Source organism: Lissotriton vulgaris, chromosome 12 (assembly GCF_964263255.1).
Source record: "Lissotriton vulgaris chromosome 12, aLisVul1.2, whole genome shotgun sequence".
Classification (NCBI taxonomy): domain Eukaryota; kingdom Metazoa; phylum Chordata; class Amphibia; order Caudata; family Salamandridae; genus Lissotriton; species Lissotriton vulgaris.
In genome coordinates, this window is record NC_141700.1 from 57264537 (window position 1) to 57280994 (window position 16458).

The 16458-nt window shown below is 46.3% G+C and overlaps 1 protein-coding gene across 2 annotated transcripts in view; it reads left to right on the forward strand.

Moving 5' to 3' along the window:
* The window catches only part of SH3GL1 (SH3 domain containing GRB2 like 1, endophilin A2), a 110147-nt gene that overhangs the window by 64859 nt on the left and 28830 nt on the right, over positions 1-16458 (forward strand). For both annotated transcript variants that reach the window (XM_086947069.1, XM_086947070.1), the window contains exons 2-5: positions 10267-10335; positions 10877-10949; positions 11723-11866; positions 12845-12978. In XM_086947069.1, coding sequence (XP_086803195.1) covers positions 10267-10335; positions 10877-10949; positions 11723-11866; positions 12845-12978 — 420 coding nt within the window. The remainder of the gene's footprint in view (positions 1-10266; positions 10336-10876; positions 10950-11722; positions 11867-12844; positions 12979-16458) is intronic.

Genomic DNA, 16458 nt, shown 5'->3' on the forward strand with positions numbered 1-16458 from the left:
GTCTTTCAGTATGGCCATGTCTTCTTGTTGTTGAGGTTTGCCCCAACATGGTACCTCAGATTATTATTTTTCTGCAGCATGTTTTTTCAAACTTGTGCGGTTCACACACTTCTCCTTCGTGTAATAGCAGGTTGAGCAATCATGTTCACGTTTTGCTCCGCAGTCCGGGTTTAGAAGTGAAGTGCTGGTTCCAGTGGTTTATGAACTGCAGTCTGCGTGATGTAACGCCACTACCTCAGCAGATTAAAGTTGTTGTTAGTTTCAGGTTTGGGTTTCGAATCTGCAGTTTGTGAATTTATTAATCAGGGCATCTCTAAAATTAACCCTTCAAAACATTTCCAATATCTTTTATTCTCACAATTTCTTGAACTGGATGGATTTACACCAAACCAAATAAACAAGTTCTGTCTTCATGCCATATATGGTGTGAATCTTTGTTGACAGTTTTTGTTTTTAGCAAAGAGCAAGTAGTCCTTTGTGAGTCGGGGAGGCAAATGTAATTTTTGTAATCCCTTCCTAAAGCATTACCCTAAATTTAACAAAATGAAAAGTTTTATTGATGCACTTTGGCCAGAAAGGCCTAGTGGCTATCAAATTTCGTGAAGGTGGGTTAAACAGGACCATTTTCATTCGCAATCAAAAATGCCTTTCTACGTTGCTTCTCGACCATTTCTTGCTGGCATTACATGTTGGTCGTTTTGTAGAACAGCCTCATGCCCTCTTAAGAGCATTAGCTCAGGAGGTGGGCAATTGAGAGTTTGGGAGTAGTAATGGAGTATTTGTCAAAAGGTGGCTTCAAGCACTTCTGCAGATGGTTGCTGTCCCAGCCTGGGTGCTTAAGGGGAGAACACCATGTCTCACTTGATCTGTCTGCAAGTTCTAAACTCTAGCAGACTTAAATTGCTCGTGCAAAGTACTCGGTCAAAACGTATCTTTATAGAGCCTGCTTTAAAATAAGGGTCAATTGGACCGGGGCTCGGCTTTTCCAAGAACGAGCAAGTGGAAAGAACCCTTCTCTGTCGTTGACTTCAGAGCAGTTTTGGCGTCCTTATAACAGTAAACTTTGTGTAAAAGAGAAAGCGTGTTCTCAGCTCCCAGAAGAAGTAGGTGTTAAGCTTCCGTTTAGTGATTCATTTTAAAAAAGTGTAGGAGGTAAACATCCCTCAAATGGACATGCTTTGATGCCAGATGCCTTCTCCCTTAAACTTACATTCTTGGTTCCTGATTTTCGCAAAGTGAGATTGGTGAGGACAAGGGTTAGAATTCTGATGCAAGTGGAGGTGAAGGGTCTGTTTTTGTGGGCCTCCATGGGAATTTCAGGGTCTAGTATGCCATTTGTCGACGGCTAAGATCAGAATGTCTCCTGCTAGTTCTCATAATTCCTTTCTCACAGGGTGTATCCAGACTCTTGCTAGCTCCCTTCCGCGGTCTTTATATTTGTTCTGTGTTCTGCAGGACCCATCTAGTGCTCAACCACTCCCTCCACTAGGTGAGCAGGGTTCCCTCTCCCAGTCAATCCCTTTCCTTTCTCTTATTGCACTGGGTGCTCGACCTGCTCCAGTCATTCTACTCACCTTTTATAGAACTGTTGGTGACAACTGCTTTCTCCTGAATGATCCCTTTGCTTTCTAAACTTGGTGTTTCTGGCTAGCTTCTATCGCTTTCCCTTGCCTTTAGTTGTTGAGACCAGTGTGCTCTGCAGGTCCCGGTTCCATATTTGCCTTCTCTCGGTGTGCCTGGGTCAGATGGTGATCTCTTGATTTCAGAGTGCACTATCTCAAGTAGCAGATGCTTTGTGTCCACAGCTTAAGGCCGCACCCTTCTCTTGTTTCCCAAACCGCTGTAGTTGTACTGAGTTGAAGCCAATGCCCTGTGATTGAAAGGAATCCCCACCCAATTATGTTTTCATTCCTTTCGCTATTACACAGCTTTTCTACAGCGGATTAGGTTTATCATACTTCACTTCAATATTCTTTACGCAGTGGGGTCACATGCCACCCATGGCTCTTTCTGTAGTTATGAGTACACAATTTTATTTACAATTTGGCATCTCCCCTTTGGTAAATATTTGACTGGCGAAACAAACTGCAGCATGTAGTTCATGGGAGGGAAGCAAACGAGTGAGGCAGTGACTGATTATCTTCTGATCCATTCTCTCATGCGCAATTTTTAGATCATACCAGAAAAGGGAGCCCCTGGATCCTGGGCTGTAAGTAACTCCACATTGTGGAGTTAAGGAGGCAGCACCTTTCTGGGTCAGAAGGATTGCATAAGTGCACAGATAGTGGTCAGAGAGGATGAAAAGCTTGTGAACAGTGCATCCTTGGGTGTGGGTCCAAGAAGGACTGAGGCTGAGTTGTGTTTTTCAGGAGTGTGGCGTGAATATTTATGGAGCTGTAAAAAAGACGAATCAGTGCATGTACCTGCAACAGCATAAGGTATATGGGTGCATGAAGATGTTCAGTTACAAGTTGTATGGAGCTGTAGCAGTGTGAAGTAAAAGGGCATTGAGCTGCACTGACGTGAGAGAGCTGGTGTGTATCGGTCAGCAGTAAGGGCTGATTGTCGACCTGCCCATGAGTATGGTGTGCAAGGAAATGGATCTGCACATTCATTAGTTGATATTGCAGTGGTCTTGTACTTTATCAATTAAATGTACACAATCCACTGTGTTCTGATATGATGGTTTAGTAATGGTCCCTTGTTGGATTCAATCCCTGCAGTGAGGGATATAGGGTTTTTTAATAATGTGAATTTTGTTATGTTATGTGAATTTGCATAGCATGGCTAATCACCCCTGAAGGTATCCAGGCGTTGAGAGGGGCAGGCCGGAAGGGGAAGGAGGAGATCATGCCTGTTTCACCTGAAAGAGGTTCCTTTGGAAGTCCATGAGCGAGGGGGAAGTTCTGAGGTGTTTTGGGAGGTCGTTCCAGGTCTTGGCTGCGAGGTATGAGAAGGACCGTCCTTCACTTCTGGTCGCCTAGATGCGAGGGAGGTGTGCTCATGCCTGGAACGCATATTTGAAGGTATCTGGTGGGTAGGTAGAAGTTGAGGCTTTGAGTTAAGCTGGACCAGTTTTATGGAGAGATTTGTAGGGGTGGGTGAGTAATGTTAACATGCATCTTTCCTGGACTGGGAGCCAGTGGAGAGATGTGGTTATTTCGTTGGATGTTCAGGATGAGCCTGGCTGGGGCGTTCTAGGTGGTTTGGAATTGGTGTAGGACATGGGCTGGGATTACGATGCAAATGGTGTTTCCGTAATCGAGTCTACTTGTGATAAGAGCCTGGGTGGCCAATCGTCCTGTGTTTAGTGAGATCCACTTGAAAATCTTGTGTAGCATTTGCAGGATGTGGAAGCATGATGAGGAGACTGGTTGATCTGTCTGTTGATGGAGAGTTTGTGTCAAGGATGGTTTCTCATCTCTCTCTATCGCCACTGCACCCTCCGCATAGGCTGCGCCTTCACCTGCACTATGTTTCGGGGATCATGTTTTTTCGATGCCCTCTGTTCTCCTACCTCTCCATTTGCCCCTCGGCACCCCACACTCTTGGTGCTTAGTACCAGTGACCTCTTAGTTTTGATTCAAACAGTTAACTGCATCTATCCGAATTTTTAAATTGGCAGAAACAGCACAGACTTGTTTACTTGGCTGAAAATCCATTCAGATCTGTTTAGTTTGTTGCTAGAAACCACATCTCCCGGTGAAAGACTAAACAGAAATGAGGAATTACCCAAGGAATCTGACCTGGAATGACTATTTTCTTTGGCTACCTCCTCATTTCTTGGCGGACTCAAGAGGTCCACAGATACAGTGCTGGAGTTTTGCTATCCCCCTTTTGGCATCTGTAGCTCCGAGGTGAGGGGGTATGCTGTCCTATAACTCTAGTGACTCCTAGTGAGGGGCAGAGAACCTTCCTGCATCTGAAAGCAACTATGTTGTGTTGGCGCCTTGGGGCTAGCTTGTTTTTTTTTTATTCTGTTCCCCAGTCCCCAATTTGCTTCTTAGTTCAAGGGGACATTCAAGCGTTCTATAGAATTCCAAACATCTGTTTTTAAGGTCTAATAGCTTGAATGTTAACATACCTGTCAGTGCTATACATCCACCAAGCATGTGTATTGTAAAATACTGTTCTTAGTGGTAAGAGGTGCAACAAGAGGCCAGGGCGTGTAAACGCCATACATCAGAAACTGAAGCAGTATTTTAAAGTAAAGTACCACTTGTAAAAAGCACTTTTGTTATAAGGAGAGTGTACATGTAAGCATGATTTCTGCTTAGTACATTGTTGTATATGTTTTACACAAACTTGGCTCTGGGAGGAAGGAAAGAGACCGTTAATCTGTCTTCATCGGTTTCCAATCAAGACAGATCTCTGCATGGAGCAATTTGAATAGGATGTGCTCAATGTGTACCTTCTTAGGTCTCGCCTCTCAATGCGCATTCGCATTGAGCGGAGCGAGACTATAGGGGTTTAAACAGACTTTAACTAACTGGCGATTTGATGCTGTGCCCGTGCGGTTTTAGTTCAATGCGCAAGCGCATTGACCTAAAATGCGCGTGCACAGCATCAAATAGTCAGCCATCTGTTGCCCAGCTTGGTGCCGCTCCACCCTTGCGGCATCAAAGGCTTTCACGGCCGGCCGGCCGTGCTTTCAGTTTGCCGGCCGGCCGTGTCTCGTTTTCTATTAACTTGTTTCTTGGTTTTTTTCTGCCCCTGTTGTGCCGTCCGTCCGCCCTCCATCACTGGTAATCTCCCCATCTCCTGCCCACAATGAATGGATAACCCAAATGTATAAAACCGCCTCATGAGAAATTCGTACGGTCCTAGACGGACTGAAAGTTTGCTGCAGACTTGGTAAAACCCAGGAGTTTTGATGAAAGAATGACATCGGAGTGAATGTATTTATTATACGGCCTCTGCTCTCTCCCCCTCTTTTCCCCTCCCAGCCCCCACCTATGTCATCCTGTCACCCCTTCCCATGCGTCGGCTGCCTCCATGCCCCTCACTTCATTTGAATCCTGGACACGGCAGACACACATAGATGAGGTTACGTTCCAGTTACTCAGTCTGTTTCTGCTTATTCAGTTTCTTGCCTTCCGTTCTGTCATTGCGCCGTCCGTCAGCCCTCCGTCACTGGTAATCTCTCCATCTCCTGCCCACAACGAATGGATAACCACAATGTATAAAACCGCCTCATGAGAAATTCATAAGGTTCTAGACGGACTGAAAGTTGGCTGCAGACTTGGTAAAACCCAGGAGTTTTGATGAAAGCATGACATCGGAGTGAATGTATCTATTATACGGCCTCTGCTCTCTCCCCCTCTTTTCCCCTCCCAGCCCCCACATATGTCATCCTGTCATACCTTCCCATGCGTCTGCTGCCTCCATGCCCCTCACTTCATTTGAATCCTGGACACGGCAGACACACAGAGATGAGGTTACGTTCCAGTTACTCAGTCTGTTTCTGCTTATTCAGTTTCTTGCCTTCCGCTCTGTCATTGCGCACACTGCCCACACTTTTCGGGATTCTTCCCGGTACCTTGGGTTCTTAATGTTCGGTGTGTGATCTAAATACAAACCCAAGGTTGGCTCAGGTGACACGCATCGGACCATTTGGTGAATATTTTATTTCACAGAACTCCCTCAATGAGCTACTTCCGACATCCATCATTCAACATCCACCCATGCATCGTTTCACCCAAGCATTCACCCACCCATTCACACTTTCATCCATCTACGTATGTTGCCGGAACATAGACCATGGAGGAACTATCCCCCCCCCTAGCCCCTGTGCTTGGTATCTGCTTCAGCGTCAAACGTTCAAAACAATACCTTTATTACATGTATTTGCTCTTTTCATAGCTGCAGGACTTGGTTCGGATGCAGTTTTATTAACTGAATGTTTTTCTCGACTCATGTCACTCTCCCACTGTGGATAAAGTGCAGAGAGTCGGCCCGGGAACCTGCACAGCTCGTTAACGGAAGGGTTTCACTTCGGTGTGACATTCCCATAGTTCAGCAAACTTAACTTGACATCTAGAGAGGTGCAGCGTTGCAAGCTCTGCAAAGCGCCTCTTATTATAAATTGTATCTGAAATTATCCAGTTTCTATAAATCCACCCATTCACACTTTCATCCATCTCCGTGTGCTGCCACTCCTACCCATCCACCCTCGCATGCAGGCACGCCCATCCAACCATATATTCATCCAAGTATACACCTACCAACTATAAACATATCCATGCATCCATTCACCCACCCATTCACACTTGCATCCATCCATGTGTGCAGCTACCCCTACCCACCAACCCACCGCTGCATGCAGGCACGCCCATCCAACCATAAACGTATCCATGCATCCAACGCATTAATACTATGTGCATGTCCTCATACAACTGTGGTTTGTCACCATATGTATGAATGTGTGTGTGTGTGTGCATACTATTGCCTTTGACTAAAATAAGCTGGTCCTATTGGCTTTTTAATGCTTGTTTTATGTAATATGCCTTAAAGCGCTCAGAAGACCATACATTCAGTTTAGAATAAGATACAGCCTCGTCATTCATATTCTTTGCCTTCACGAATTTAATAAAACCTTCATGAGCAATAGAAAGACGAAGTCAGCAATATTCACTCGTTTAAAGTTTCTTAAGGGTTCACAGCACAACTCACTTCGCTGTGCGCTCCGTGCTGCAAAGCCCACGGCCCCCCTCCCCTCCGACAAACTTTAAGAAATCCAGGAATGCTGCTGATTTCATCTGTCGTTAAGAGCCCGCAGCGTCTCAGAACCAGCTTGCTTTTTTTTTAGTCATGCCATACGTATGCGCTATATCCACATCCACCACCACTTCCACCACCACTTCCACCACCACATCCACCACCACCACATCCACCACATCCACCGCATCCACCACCACCACATCCACCAACATCACCACATCCACCAACATCACCACATCCACCACCACCACCACACCCACCATCACCTCCAAATCCACCTCCAAATCCACCTCCACATGCACCACCACATGCACCACCACATGCACCACCACATGCACCACCACATGCACCACCACATGCACCACCACATGCACCACCACATGCACCACCACATGCACCACCACATGCACCACCACATGCACCACCACATGCACCTCCACATGCACCTCCACCTCCACAATCACATCCACCGCCACATCCACCACATCCACCACACCCACCACACCCACCACACCCACCATCACATCCACCACCACTTTCACCACATCCACCACCTCCACATCCACCACAACCACCTCTACCACATCCACCACCTCCACAACCACCACATCCACCCCCACCACCACATCCACCCCCACCACCACATCCACCCCCACATCCACCCCCATCACCACCACCACCACATCCACCATTACCACCACCACCACATCCACCACCACCATATCCACCACCACCACATCTATATATGTGTGGCTCTGTGTGTGTGTAGGTGCAAATGCAATGTTCTTGGATTTTCGTCACAATAAAATACACTGAACATAATCTTCACAAACGTTATTTTCAAACGTTTAAGCTATTGCCATTATAAATTACAAGAACTTTTATTTAAGTATTAATTATTTACAAAATTAAAAGCCATTGTTATTTGTAACATCAATACATCTAAGTCACGTAAATACAACACACATTGCATTACAAATGCTATAGGTGTCACATTTGCGAAAGTTAAAACTATTGACATTGTAACTGACAAAGCTATTAATTTTGCTATTTTCAAAACCAACACATAAATAAAAAATGTCATTTGCAATACCAATCACTCAAACTTTCCTAATGTGAGACCTATTGCATTTCCAATGCTTGTTGTTTTCTTCTTACAAACCCTCTCTAGTCTGTATTATTGTATATGGCTGGGACCACTTTTGCATTAGTGTCCCTAACCAGGTCAAGTAACTAGATTATAATGCTACACATTGCTCTGTAGTATTTCTTATGGTGCTTAACTTGTCCACAGTGCCTTATAATTCGGTCCTCTCTGTCTCATCCTTCAGTGTGCTTCTACATTTACCTTGGAGTACAGGGCTGTCGAGAGGTCAGAGGAGCTCTGTAGAATTGTCAGCGAGGTTGGTCTAACTGGAAAGATAGGTTAGGATGATTCACTGAGTTGTTTCCAACATTACCATTCATTGAATGGAGAAGCAAGACCTCTTGTTAGGTGGAGAGGGCCATGCATAGATGACAGAGAATGTAAGAGGGGACCAGACCAGTATAAACACTACAGAGCAAGAGCGGAGGCGCTCCTGAAGCACACACTTCCCTGTGAGCCTTTTAGCTATGAGATTAATGATTGTAATTATGACCAGGAGTAGTGACTCACTCTGGGTGGAAAGCATTCACCGCTAGCACCACCTGGCACTGTGATGATTAGGATGTGGTCAGACATTCCATGAACACACGTGGCACATTTGTACATTTCTATTAAGGTAGACGGGGAAAGAGGGAAACTGTATTGGAACACGCGTCCTTCTTCCTTCCTCATATGTTCTCTTCATGCCCAAGGGTGGCTTAAAACCAGTGTGTGTGGCTGGTGGATGGCTTCCTATGTGCAGGATCCTTCTTCCGTGTGTTCCTTGATTTGATCTGGGGATGCATCGTTGACGCGGATCAGTATTCCTAACATTTGGGTTCATAGCCATGGAGTGTCCATCGGTCCTCTCCTCTAGATGTAAACCCAAGATCTTTGGAAGGAGCCCATCTCCAAGAATTCAATGCTGAGCAGTTCCTTATGTTTCTTATGCACAGGCACTTAGATCAGTATTCGAGGAGATCTAGAGTACATGGGAAAGACCCTTCTTGCTTGGAGGATTTCAGTTCTGGTAATGAATGGTTGTACTCCTACCCAACGGCTTTTCTAGGAATTTAGCACGTGTGATTGTGCTCACAGGAATGCATATCACAGGGATAATGGAAGAGGTGCGTGTGCATGTGCGAGTCATAGCAGTGACAACTAAAGATACACTGGCACCAGTGGCAATTGTATTTTGGGGGGGACGGGGGGTTGGCACGTTCCCTACAGCCAGTAGCCACTGCTTCAGGTGAGCTGCATTGAGATGGAAGCCAGCCCTGCTAATTATGGGCTCATGGCTGTGGCACAAGCCTTGATGGAAGAAAGGCAAGAATATAGGTTACAATTTAGTTGTAAATCTAAGATCTGCAGCGTTCGTGTGCGTTTTTCCCATGTGATGTTCGATTTGAAGATGGTGTTATTGGACGTTGTGCAAATGATCGAAGGCGAGCTAAGGTCACCTGTGGTTTGTTCCATTGAAAGCCCTGGCCTCTCTTCACTTTAAAAGGAGCGTTGGTTGTAATTGTATTCTCCCCACCAGCCGAAGGGTTGGCATTATCTGTGGAGTAGATTGCCCACGCCAAGCATGCATGGTGTCTATGCAGTTCCTTTTAGAAAGACTTGCAATAAACGCAGCCCCCGAATAATCTAAGTTTGCTCTGCCCTACTAGAACTCCGAGTAGGATAGGAAATACTGTTTCTCTTTACAGCAGTGTTTGAGAAAACACACATTCACCTGTTGCAGCTGGGTCAAACTCTATTGTGTGAAAAGTCCTTAAACGACCATCACTAAACCAGAGACAAATTGTGTGCCATATTTCACGCAATGAAAACGAATAGACCTGTTTTAGAAGTGCAGCGCTTGTACATTGCAAAATAAAGCTGCGTCTGAGATTACAGAGCCATTAAATGAGATGTGTTGCAGACACATGGTTTTTGTTGTTTAGATCCCACAACCCATTGTTGGAAATAAATGTTCTCTTACTCGGTCACTGTTTTCAAGTGTTTTATCTTTTGGCTTGCTTAGCCTGTATAAACTGAGCCTCTGGGAAGACAGATACACCAGCCGGGGAATCTGGGAGCCTGCCCCGGCACGAGGGACCACCGTCCCAGGCACACGGACCCTCGGCTGGCCGCCGGACATGGGTTCCTCATAACTCCGTGGAGCTCTGCGTAGTGGCACTACGCACTACGCCAACTCCCCTTGCTTACGCTGTTGATGTTTGCTTTTCGAAAAAGATGCGAAGCATAAAAAACGTAGTGACGCCATTAGGAGCACTGCTTGAAGGTGAAGCTGCTCTTTGGTCTGTTTCGTAAACCGTTCAATCTGCTTGGGTAGAGAATCAATAGGGTTTGGGTAGGCGAAGCATAGAACACAGGAACAGACAATGGCCTCACCCTCATATTTCTGCTCTCTACAGCTCGTCAGTGAAAAGGTTGGAGGAGCCGAAGGGACCAAGCTGGACGATGACTTCAAAGAAATGGAGAAGGTAAAGATACCAATCGCCAGTACTGGGACTATGCCCCCTTCTTGGGGTTCGTTCTTCAAGAAGCTGCCTTGATACCTGTTTACTGTTCCCCATCGTTCCTTGACTCTAGAGCCATGAACATTGTACAAGGGGCCCCTCATGGTAGGAGCCTTCGAAGCTGTATATAGACTAAACATTGCTTGGGTCCACATAGTTGCAAAAATAGACTTGTGCACCTGTTACAGGAACATTTCGAGGCACATGTCTGTAGGTTATAGTCACTATCCCCATACATAGATTTGATTCAAACCTACTTCATGTTCGGCTCGCAGTGCCTGTAATCATGTAGAACATCTAGTTTAGTAACGTGTATGTTTAACATACACAAACAAGATTTACGAAGCGCATCCGTGACACCTGTTGAATGGGCCACATTTTAGAAATTTCATAACGGAAATGGTTTCTGTCAATCTGTGTTTCACTAACCTATGATATAAATATTTAACATACGGTTATAAGCATGTTCTTGATAAAAATAAGAATCTGTTGCCCTCTGTTGTAGAAAGTGGACCTGACCAGCAAAGCAGTGTCTGAAGTGCTAATAAAAACCATTGAGTATCTCCAGCCAAACCCAGGTAAATACTTCTTACACGTTCTGGTGTATCTTTGGTGGGGAGTGGCCCTGGGGTGCATTTAAGTCGAGAATTCTCAAAGTTGGGGCCTAAAGTTCATTCTCGCACGGAGGAGGAAAGGTGTGTCTCATAGAGTGGAGTCCTTTTAATTTGGGATTAATTATATAGGTTTGGGTTTTTGGGTATTGGGAAATTCTTTGAGGGGATTAGAGTATATCTGAGTGGTCAAAGTCCTCTGTGGGGTGAATTTTATTATATGGTGATTTTTTTTGTAGTACTGTAGCCAAGCACGAGCCAAATCTGTAAGGGGAGCAGGTTGTTGGGGTACACCCATTTTCTAAACTGAGTGCTAATACTGCCCGTCGGCTGGGGGAGGTTTGGGGCAGAGTCTTCCCTCTGACTCCTATAGTTTATGCATTTAACTAAACTGAAGGGAGTTACAGAAGTCTGGAAATGGATTTCTGCCTTTCTAGTTTTGCTTTCCACTGTATTTATCTCCCTTCCACTTTGTCTGAAACATTCTTTGTTTCTCACTGTTGGGTCCCTATACCCTCCCTATTTCCGATTTGCTCGTTCACTCCCTCTTCCTGACTCCTTTTCACTCCTACGTTTCCCTTCTTTTTGGCTCGCTCTCACCTGTACTCTGCCTGTCACTCCCTCTTTCTGACTCCTTTTCACTCCTACGTTTCCCTTCTTTTTAGCTCTCTCTCACCTGTACTCTTTTCTGCAGGATAATGTAGCATCTCACATCCTAAATGTGACTCTTTTTTTGGTAGCATCCAGGGCTAAGCTCTCAATGCTAAACACGGTCTCCAAGATACGAGGGCAAGTGAAGAACCCTGGCTATCCTCAGCCCGAGGGGCTCCTGGGAGAGAGCATGTTTCGCTTTGGGAAGGAGCTGGGAGATGACTCCAAGTTTGGTGAGTACCTTCCGTTCCTTGTCCTGTTTGGTCAGACTGTGGCACATCTTTGGGGAAGTTTGCTGTGATACTGGTACCCATAGATCCTACTACCACCACCACCCTTGCATCCTTTGCACACACTCCTATGTTCTGTCTCACACTCTATCCTTTTTCCACACAACATTACGAATGCAGATTTCCTACTCCTCCAGATCAGACTTCCAGACAGTGTGAGGGTGTCTAGAGAGCTCCTTTCCCGATATTCCCACTTTAACATATCGGATTTGATTGGATTTTTCAGATACCGAGACAATGTACCCCTAATGCCCTTTGTCAATGTCCTTCACATCCGGTTAACCGATCATTCTTGTAATTCCCACTTTAGAGCATCTTTGTTCTTTCTTTTTACATTTAACTTGATAGTATTCAGGACAGTGCAAGATTTACTTCTACACACTACCACGCTCTTTACCAGAAACTTTCCCCAGAAAAAAAAACTGTTCTTGAGAAGAGATGAGGGTTCATTCTCTGTTAATCCTTTTGACTCTTGCATAAGTTGGCAGAGATGCATTTTTGATCTGTGGATAGTGATACTTATCCAAACTGTTCAGCCTTCCTTACTAAAATCCTACCTTTGCCTAATAACGGATCCGCCTTTAATGGGGAGCAGGGCTCCAAATTCTCCTTACACGCCCCTGGCATGTGACTTGGCCTTAGCACAGCGCCTTCTATAAATATGGAACAGATCCACCCTGTGCAGTAGAAAGGGCATGACTCACGGTTCTACCTCTGATGGCACGTGAGTCAGAAACTAGAAATATGCTACCTACCTGGCCACACCCACTGTCCTTCCTGACCTGAAGAACCTAAGGGACTCCTAATTCTGAGATACTTCTGTAATCTGGGCTACATCCCCCCACTGTTAACAAACTCCACATGTAAAGCTGCATTTTCTTTCCAATGACCTAATTTCCCTTTATTCCCCCCCTCCACCAGGCGATGCGCTTTTGGATGCTGGTGAGTCAATGAAGAGATTAGCAGAAGTAAAGGATTCGTTGGATATTGAAGTCAAGCAGAACTTTATCGATCCACTGCAGAACCTGTGTGACAAAGATCTTAAAGAGATACAGGTAACTCAGCAAGGCTTCTCATTGCAACATCCTCCCTGTACTCTGAAGTCTGCCACGGGTTGCCTTTGCTGTGGTAGTAGCCTCGTAAGTGCACCTTGTGTGCCAAAAGTAGGTGAGATAAGTGAACTGGGGCTGGGTACGTGCTTCATGGATTTTGCAGCTGATTGGCAATAGGTTGGCAGTGTTAGGATGGACGCACAAGTACGGTTATATTCAGTACTTTTGAGGTTGGCATTGTCTGGACGGATGAACAAGTAGTTATATTAAGTACTTGTGAAGAGAGTGAAATACCTAGCACAGTTGCTGTTAAGATTACTCGTGTTGGGTTCCAGTTGAGATGGGGCATTATTTATTTCAAACTTGCAGTGGCTGAAGAAGAAAGAATCCCCATTAACTAGCAGGTTAGATCTCTAACCTGCCTCGCTTTGCAGATTTCTACATCTTTCTAAGGGCTTATCTTTGTGAATATATGTTCTATATGATTTAATCTCTGTATGCGGCCATCGTGTATGATTTAGGATTTTCTTTGGTTTAACTCTTTCTTAAATCTCGTTACTACTTACTGATTTTAATTTTTTTGGTCACTAATTGGACATCTGAATTAATAAAAAAAAAACTCTACTATTTATGTTCAAGGGATTCCCTTGTTAGCAGTTTACCTTACAAAATTTTATGAAAGGACCAACAATATAATGTTATCTCTACATTGATTTTCTTTAATTGTGTTGAAGTCATACGGGATCCTGAATGTGTGTGTAGATATTTAAATGTCTCTGATAGACCGTGGTACGATAGGATTCAGGCTATCCCAGTGGAACACATCTTGGAAATAGGATACAGACAGTGCTGGACATCTTCAGACCTATGATGCACGCCGTGCAGGACATGGGGACAAGGATACAGGCTTTGGGTGCAGGAAGTCCTCAAAACTAGAACATAGGCTGCAGGTGCATCTCGCAAGCTCGGTCACGGACTAGAATAGTGCTGGACATCCTTACCAAGATAATGACAGGGCCCTGAAAGCGGTGAGCATCCTTGGGCCTCAAAATCTTCCAGTCAGCCAAGGGCCCTGGGCTGTAGGGATTCTGGTACAAGGCAATATTGTGACTACACTGTTACTAGGCACTTCCTGTTGGTCGCTGGAGCGGTTAGCGCTCTAGTGCTTGCTTTTTCTGGGCTATTTATCCCTCGCCCCCTCCTGAGTGCGCAGCGGTCGCGTGCAGGGGAGCCGAAGACACGCCAAAGAGCAGCCAAAGAGTAGCCCGTCTGCGCCCGTCCGCGACCGGACGGGGCTCGGAGCTATGAATTGTGCTCGATTGAATATGGATGCTATGAGAGACTGCCGCATCAGGTATTCAGGCTAGACCCTAAAAAGCTTTCAACTAAAGCCGCTAGTTGGTTGTGCACGTGGCTCCTGGCCTTGCCCAGAAGGCCCTTTCTCATGCATACACTGAAGGCTCCAGGCCTCACACACCGGCATATCAAACCGATATATTACGGGGGAGACTTCAAAATCAAAAGGTCTGAAATGTTTTCTCCTGAAAACCCGTTCCTTACCAAAGCACCATTCTGAACTTTGTGTGAGAAGTTGGCCTGATATATAATGCTCACTAATTCTTAGTGATCACTTTGTATCATGCCAAGCAACCCTTATGATGATGGTTGTAATTCAACCTTGTAGACCAGTTATCCTAGTGGTAACGTGGACAAAGCAGTCTTAGGCTAAACTCTGAAAGGCATGTGAAGCCAGCTGTTATACCATACACAACCCCCTTGAATACCAAATGAAAGGGACACCACACAGATATATATTGAAAATATATATTGATTTATTAACTATAAAATCCCCTGAACTCTTTATGAGCACAGAAGCACAAGCGTTAAATCACAAGACAGTTTAAAATACACAAAAGTTGCACAATATGGATGAGCCCTAGGGGCCACCTAAACCATATACTAAGAAAGTGGTATAAGAGATACCAGGAGGAAAGTGAAGAGGCCTAGGGCCTTGGGAATCGCTGGAGCTATTCGAGACTGGCAATGACTAAGTCGGGAAAGGCCCACGGGACTCGGGTGCAGTGTTCAAAGTGCACGCACTTCTCAATGCAAAGTCTATGGTGCGTAAAAAGCACAAAGTTAGAAAGTTAGGAACCTTCCGAGTGACCTACGGAGCTGAAACTTAAAACACAGGCCCTTGGGATGTGTACCAGTGCAGGAGCACCGGCGGAGCTGAGTTACCTCACCCACAGGAAGCGGGTGCACAGGGTCGAAGTTGTGTCGGGTTTCGTCACGCTGGTCGATGGTGCTTGGAGCTGAAGATGCTGCAGGCGGCTCGGTGAGAAGAGTTCCGGTGGATCCAAGGGTGGATCTGAAGATGTGAAGACCTGAAAGCAGAGGGGACAGTGTTCAAAGTCACTAGCCAGTGACTACCGTGGAACCAGATTGGAACCAGGCGATGTCGGGTGCAAACAGGCGTTGTCGGGTAGCTTCTTTCTGCAGCCACGTGGATACTCTGGGTCGAGGACGTCCAGGAGTCGGTCACGAGCTGTCCCACGTAGGCTTCTCGCTGTTGGCGGTGTCGGCGACCTGATCGGAGCAAACAGGCCTTGGCAAATGCAAGCCACGCAGAAGTTGAAAGATGCTGTTCACTCGGACCAGCAAGGTCAGAGCGGGTGCTCCTTTTCACAGGAGCTTGGGTAGGTCTGGAGCAACCAGACCTGCTGTTTAAATCTTCGGGTTCGTCGCCAAGATGGCCGCTGGCCGCGTGGCTAGTGGCCGGGATGGCGCGTCGAGTGGCACAATGCAAAAGGGCCCCACGCAGATCGTGGAGATGCTGGAGGGCTGATCTTCGGTGCAAGGGCTGCTCGGTGGTGGGGGTTCTCAATCCCCAAAGCACAACGTCGAGGATGCCTCAGAAGCTGCGCAGTCAGCTTTTCGAGTGTCTTTCAAGAGGTCCGGTCCCACGTCACTCGGTGCCTCCACGGGTCCCTTCTTCGCAGGGACTGTGGATCGGGCTCTGAGAGGTCTGGGAGTCTGGTTCTTGTCGGGCTCTGGGCTCGGTCTCCGGCGGGAGGCGGCGGCCAAGCAGACGTCGAGTTGCTGGTTGGTACCTGTGTTCACAGGGTGGCCACTCCTAGGCCACAAGGGAGATTCTCTTCAGTCTTCTGTGCAGCAGAATGTCGAAGTCCAGTCTTCTTCTTGTTTAAAGTTGATTTCGGGATGATCTGCTGTGCAATGGCACTGCTCCCCCTCTTATTCCCATCTGAGGGGTGGATCTCCTGCTAGGTCCCTCCCCTATGGGTGGGACCAGGAAGGGGGGTGGTTACACCCCCTCTCCTTTGTCCAGCTCCTCGCCAGGACTGGGGCTGGAAAGCCCCAGAACCGGTTTGGGCTGGCTTATGCACAGGGACACCTTGTGTGCCCCAGGCATGTCTCAATCTATTCAGCCCTGTCCTACCCAATACACAAAACCCTGTCTGG